Source organism: Neopelma chrysocephalum, unplaced genomic scaffold, assembly GCF_003984885.1.
Source record: "Neopelma chrysocephalum unplaced genomic scaffold, ASM398488v2 Primary Assembly neopelma1_65b, whole genome shotgun sequence".
Classification (NCBI taxonomy): domain Eukaryota; kingdom Metazoa; phylum Chordata; class Aves; order Passeriformes; family Pipridae; genus Neopelma; species Neopelma chrysocephalum.
In genome coordinates this window covers 3,728,895-3,734,859 of record NW_020897723.1, presented here as the reverse complement: position 1 = coordinate 3,734,859, position 5,965 = coordinate 3,728,895, and the positions used below count along the sequence as shown (strand labels likewise).

At 57.9% G+C, this 5,965-nt stretch overlaps 1 protein-coding gene across 5 annotated transcripts in view; it reads right to left on the bottom strand.

Annotated features, from left to right (window-relative positions):
• The window catches only part of EARS2 (glutamyl-tRNA synthetase 2, mitochondrial), a 6,366-nt gene extending 713 nt beyond the window's left edge, over positions 1-5,653 (bottom strand). Inside the window, exons 1-9 of one of the 5 annotated variants that reach the window (XM_027684040.1) lie at positions 5,557-5,653; positions 4,942-5,097; positions 4,604-4,793; positions 3,878-4,350; positions 2,984-3,092; positions 2,296-2,449; positions 1,258-1,388; positions 871-1,006; positions 1-90 (exon numbers count right to left, since the gene is read on the bottom strand). The exon at positions 1-90 is cut by the window's left edge and continues 713 nt beyond it. In XM_027684040.1, coding sequence (XP_027539841.1) covers positions 7-90; positions 871-1,006; positions 1,258-1,388; positions 2,296-2,449; positions 2,984-3,092; positions 3,878-4,350; positions 4,604-4,793; positions 4,942-4,957 — 1,293 coding nt within the window. In that variant the 5' untranslated portion in view covers positions 4,958-5,097; positions 5,557-5,653 and the 3' untranslated portion in view covers positions 1-6. Of the gene's footprint in view, positions 91-133; positions 295-870; positions 1,007-1,257; positions 1,389-2,295; positions 2,450-2,983; positions 3,093-3,877; positions 4,351-4,603; positions 4,794-4,941; positions 5,434-5,556 lie in introns of those variants that run through there. The other 4 variants (XM_027684037.1, XM_027684036.1, XM_027684038.1 and 1 more) reach the window with 4 other exon arrangements.
• Positions 5,654-5,965: the final 312 nt, after the last annotated feature.

Genomic DNA, 5,965 nt, shown 5'->3' with positions numbered 1-5,965 from the left:
GGTCACTCAGCTGGACAGGGCTCTGTGGATCCGGCCGCTCACTTCCTGGGCTCCCAGAGTCACCATCATCTCGGCCACGCTCGGCCCGTGCTGTGGACACAGGAGGAGTCACTGCACATTCCCAGCACGTGGGTCTGTGTCACCCTGACGGAACCCACAGAGTGATTCGCTCTCGGGTCGCTGGCAGGGCAAGGAGGGGGGTTCATCAGCGGCTCAAACAAGGCTTTGGGGTTTCTCCTCCTGAAGGCCAAGTGCCAGCCCTGGTCAGATGGACCTGAAGGATTAATGCCAGAGCTGAGCCAGGATGAGGCTTTGGAGAATTTTCATAAAACTTGGGTTCAAGCTCTGTGAAAGCAGATTACACGTAAAATTCCAGTTCTGCCCCAAACCTACAACCTTGCCCATGCTCCCTATGGCTGCTCCAGATGATTTTCTGACTTTAGATTCATAACCAGCATATTCACGCTCTGACACTGCTGCTGCTCTCAAAGGTGCAGAACAGCTCTCATGGCCAGAGCTGCTGGGAACTGGCACATGTGCTCCACATGGAACTGAGGGTGGGCCCTGTGAGGTGTCCCAGTGCCAGCACCTTGATACCAGGGAGAAGAGAGTTGGGAAAAGGGAAAAGGAAATGGGAGAAGCAAGGGAAGAGGAAAGAGGGGAAAGGAAGGGAAAGAGGAAAAAAGCGTAAGGAAAGGGAGACAAAGGAAAGAGGGAAAAAAAGAAAAGGGAGGGGAAAAAAGGAAAGGGGGGAAAAAAGGAAAGGGGGGAAAAAAGGAAAGGGGGGAAAAGGGGAAAGGGGGGAAAAGGGGAAAGGGGGGAAAAGGGGAAAGGGGGAAAGGGTCCCATTCTCAGACTTCTTGTTTGTACCTGCTGCCCGCTGAGTGCCAGGCGGAGGAGCTGCATCATGCTGCTGTACTTGGTCTCTCTGGTTTGCTTCTGGAGGTTTCTCAGGTCTTTGTTCAACTCCTCCACGGTCAAGGCAGCTGCCTGTCTTGTCACGAGCCTTTAGGAAAGAAGGTGCCTTTACAGTCTGAGGACAAGAAAACCACAGGATTCCTACCCTTCACACCACCCCTGTGCCAGGGTGCTCTCTCTGCTCACCAGAAGCAGAGCTCGTTCAAAAGAGGAAGTTTAAATCACAAAATTATGCCTAGAAACCACAGAAGGAGCAGAATTCTGATTGCTTTTTAATAATACAATTTTCAGAGATGAGGAGCCACCACTGACACTCAGCTGAGGCAGCAGCACACTTACCCCAAGACTAGTTTTCCTATTTCATCCGCTTCTGCAGAAATCCTTTGCAGCTGCTGTCGGGACACCGAGGGCCTGACCCACAGGTAAGAGTAGTCACTCGACACCAGGTTCTTCAGGAGGCTGATGTGACCCTGGGGAAAGAAAGCAAAGCTGGCAAGGCAGAGGGTTACACTGTGGGGAAAGCAAACCCATCCAGCCTGGGCTTCACACCGAGCTGGAGACCCCCCCCACAGCAGTGCCCTGTACCTCGCACGGCTCGGCAGGAATGTCACTGACATTGAGGCAGCTGAGCTTTCCAGCCCCAGAGCCCCTCACAGAGGCAGCTCAGAGGGCTGTGGTTGTCCCCAAGGTGCTGAGCCATGTGTGACTGACTCAGAGCTGGCTGGAGAAGTGGCTGATTATGTTCATCTGCCCCTTCACCAGGCAGTGGGAAGCCATGAGTCACCGTCCCACTGCCACCACACAGCCAGCACGCTGGGACAGTCAGGTCCTGCCCCTACAAAGAGGGCTTCATCCTTCACAAGGAATCTCCCAGACACTACAGCAGCATCCCAGGGGCAGACTGGGATCAGCTGGGCTCACCCTTCCCCGGCCAGCACTCGGCCCCTTCACTGAGCTCCCAGCACACAAACCACACTGGTTTCACCAGGAGCTTCTTCTGCCTCAGCAGAGGCTGCTTGGACTCTGCTTCCAAGGCACGGGGCAGCAGCAAAGCAGAACACCTTACACTGCCCAGCCAGCAAAGGGGAGAGCTGAGCTGGCATGAGGGATCTGGGGCTGGACCTCCCTGCCCCAAGCCAGCTACTCCCTGGGCTACAGGAGAAGAGCAGCTTGGAGACTGTCAGCTTATCTAGACAAAGCCACAGCTGACCTGATCCAGCACTACCCACAGTTCTGCTCTGAGTGGGAAGCAGAGAGGTCTTCAAAAGCACCCTCACAGTTCCATGATCCCTCTCACAGCAGGGACATGTTGTCTCTCCAGGAATCCCACACCACCTCAGCTCCAGAATGGTGACACAGTGCTGTCACTGCTCATACTTTTCTCAGCAGGAGGACTCTCTCCACGTATTCCTTTTCCAGAACCTCTGGATCCACTTGCTGATCCCCATAGATTTGCTTCACCAGCTCCTGCAGCTCCCTAACGAGCCCCTGGCGCAGCCCTTCGTCCTCGATGTGACGGGTGAGGTGAATCCTGCAACAGACAAGAAACCTGCTCTTGGACTGCTCTGGGTTAGATTTGATCTAGTCACCCCAACCACATTTACCAGTTAAAACTGTGGGACCGTTAGAAAAACAACATGAAACCACATTCATTTCTACAATGAAACATTTGGCTCTGGCGCCCCACAGTGAACTGAAGATGAGGCCACTCTTAGCAGCACAACATCCCAGCAGCACGAGTGTACTTGCAGAAGAACCTTCTGGAAGTGTTATCTCTTTTTAGATGTTATTTTGAAATTAAAGACTTTGCATCCTCCCAGCTACACCCACCCTCTCCCCAGCCTTTCACGGTGTTCCCAACACCAGTGTCCAAGCACAGGACCCAAAAGGAGGAAGAAATGGCGTGAGCACAAACTTATAGTTCCCTGTAGCACAGCCCAAAAGCTGCTGCATCAAGACCATGCTTGATCCCACAAACAAAACCTCCAGCCACAGCTAAGTGCGAGGAATAAATTCTCACTGATGTGCCGCTCATTATATTTAAAAGCTACCACTGATTTTTTACCTGTTGAATTCTGGGAGCATTTCAAGATCCAGGAGGGCAGAGTGGGTGGTAATTCTGCCTATTTCAAACTGTGAGATCAGCTCTTCCAAAGTCCTCCCCATCTGCTTCTCTGCAACAGAACCCAAAGGGAGTCACACACGTCCCCTCTCCCACTCCTTCTCCCTGCAGGGCTCAGGCTGGGGCAGCAGCATCGCCGAGGGAAGGTGACACAGGACAGCCACTGCAGTGCCAGCAGGAGCAGGGACACCCCTGGCAGGCAGGAGGGAGCTGGCAGCAGGCACACACAGAACGCTGCCCCCTGCCCAGGAGCAGGCTCTGCCAGCTGCTGGTGAGGCACTGGGAGATGGGACATTCCACTTGGCTCTGCCACCTTCCTCCAGGGAACACCCCCTGCCTCAGTCAGGGAGAGAGAAGTAACACTCAGCCAGAAGACTTCACTGCCCAAGGAAGATTTCACTCCCAAGCAGAGCTCCCGAAACACGAGTTAATTGTGATCCCCACACAGCAAGAGCCACAAAAGGAGACTGACTCAACTCCTCGTGGCCTGTCAGGTTAAACAAGAAGTGGGGCAGATGTTGGACAGCACTGCAATTATTACCCACAGCATACAAGTTTTCCCAAGAGTTCACAGACAGATTTTCTGCCTCGAAGTGAGGGTTGTCCCAGGTGGGAACCCATTAGGCCCCAGACTCAATTTAAAAGGCTGCACAGAGGCAGAGCTCCTTTCACAGGAGCTTCGCAGAAGCCCTGGTGGCATTTCAGTGCTGACTGGTCACTGGCACCCTTTTCCTCAGCCCTTCAAACACTGACAAAGTTCTCAGCTATTAAAATAAACCCAACCCATTGCCAAAGTCAGCAGCAAGTGACCTGGCAAGCAGGGGCCTGTGGTGTTACCCGTGAATCCCGAGCCGCAGTTGGTGACGATGTCCAGCAGTGCCTCTGGCAGGAAGCCATCCCGAACAAAGCGCTCCAGGAAGATGTCCCCTTGCCTCTTGGACAGCTTCCCACCGTCCTTGTTCAGCAGCAGCGGGAGGTGCCCAAACTGAGGGGGCTCCCAGCCAAAGGCTTTGTAGAGAAGCAGGTGCTTGGAGGTCGAGGTCAGCCACTCGGTGCCGCGCAGCACGTGGGTGATGCCCATGTAGTGGTCATCCACCACGTTCGCCAGGTGGTACGTGGGGAACCCGTCCCCCTTGAGAATCACGGGGTCGCCTTCCACCTCAGCCACCTCGTGCTTGTTCCAGCCGTAGATCAGGTCCTGGAAGGGCTCCACGCCCTTCTCCAGCCGGAAGCGGACGACGTAGTCGAGGCCCTGCGACAGCTTCTGGGCCACTTCCGCGGGCGTCAGGTGCCGGCACCGGTTGTCGTATCTTTGGGAGATGAGAACGACAGTCTCAGTTCAGAACAGGCCAACCCCATCAGCCATTTTTACACTCCCCAAACCCTACACCGATCCCTGAATTTCAGCTGTAACCTGCCCAGCACGTGTCCAGTCAAACACCTCCTCTCGGGAGGGCTCTCCCCGAAGCCTCTGGAGGTGACGCAGGTTTCCCTCTCCACGGGCAGCGACACACACCCCTATTGCTGCACGACGGTGACTTTGGCAGCGTGCAGTGCTCGTACCGCGGGGTGTGCTGGCAGCGCAGGGCCTCCCTGCGGAGCAGCTCCAGGCGCCGGGGGGTGCAGAAGCAGCGATAGGCAGCCCCGCTCTCCAGCAGCGCCGCGCTGGCCCCTCGGTACAGCTCCAGCCGCTGCGACTGCACGTACGGACCGCGGGGGCCGCCCCGGCTCGGGCTCTCGTCGGGGGGGATACCTGGAACAGCAGCACAGCAGGACTGAACAGCTGGGCCCTCACAACAGCCCCCACAAAGGCAGAGTCACGCCCGCCCTCAGTGTGAGTGCTGTTCATCTCTAAAAGAGAAGTGTTCGGTAAGTGAAAACCGAAAGATGTTTCTAAATACCTGCCCAGTCCAACATATCTTCTATTCCTTCTGCAGCTCCGGGCACCACCCGATTCTGATCTGTATCCTCCACTCTCAAAATAAAGGTCCCTTGGTGTTTTTTGGCAAAGATATAATTGTACAAAGCAGTCCGAAGGCCACCCAAATGCAGAAAACCTGTAATCGCGAGGAAATCAGAGGAGCTGGTCACAAAGAAGGCCCAGGGGAGAGTTCTAAACGTGAGCTGGAAGGGCGATGGATGCTGCCTGCGATGGCAGTGGGTCCCGAAGGTTACCGGGGCCAGAGCTGCACCGCACAGACGCAGCTCCGGGGGCCCTAGCTATGGACAGGACTTGTGGGTAAATCCTTCCAGGAACAAACTCGCTGAAGTGACCTGGAAACCCCTTGTGGGCGTCAGGGAACAGGACTGCCAGCAGAGACCCCGCACAGCCCGGAGGGCACGGGGAGGTGCCGACAGGGCGAGCCCGGGAGCTCCCCATGGAGCCCGCAGGTGCCTTCCCCGCACACGCCCCTCGAGCGTCCGAATTCACGTTTCCGAACCCAAAGCGCCGCCCCCGCCGCAGCGGAGCCCCGGGGGAGGGTGGGCAGGAGCGGGGCTGGGGAGGCACCGGTTACCTGTGGGGCTGGGCCCGAACCGCACTCGCGGCCCCCGTTCGGGCCCAGAACCGGGCCCAGACCCCGCTCCAGTTCCGGTTCCCGCTCCCGCCGCCCCGCGCAGGGCGCGCAGCGCTCGCGCCATCGCTCCGCGCGCACGTGGCCGCGGCGCCGCTTCCGCCCGCCTCAGCCAATCAGTGCGCGCGCCGCGCCGTGGGCGGGGCGTCTCTTAAAGGCGCCGCCGCCCCTCCCCCGTCCGCCCGCGTGGGGGGAGCCCCGGTGCCCGCGGCGCCGAGCGAGGGGACCGGCTCCCGTCCCGCCTCCCCGCGCAGCACCGCCCCCCCCGCCCCGGGGGCGCGGCCTGCGGGGCCCGCCCGCCCCCGCGCTGAGGGGCGGGCGGGGGCGGCTACGGGAGCCCGCGCGTACCATC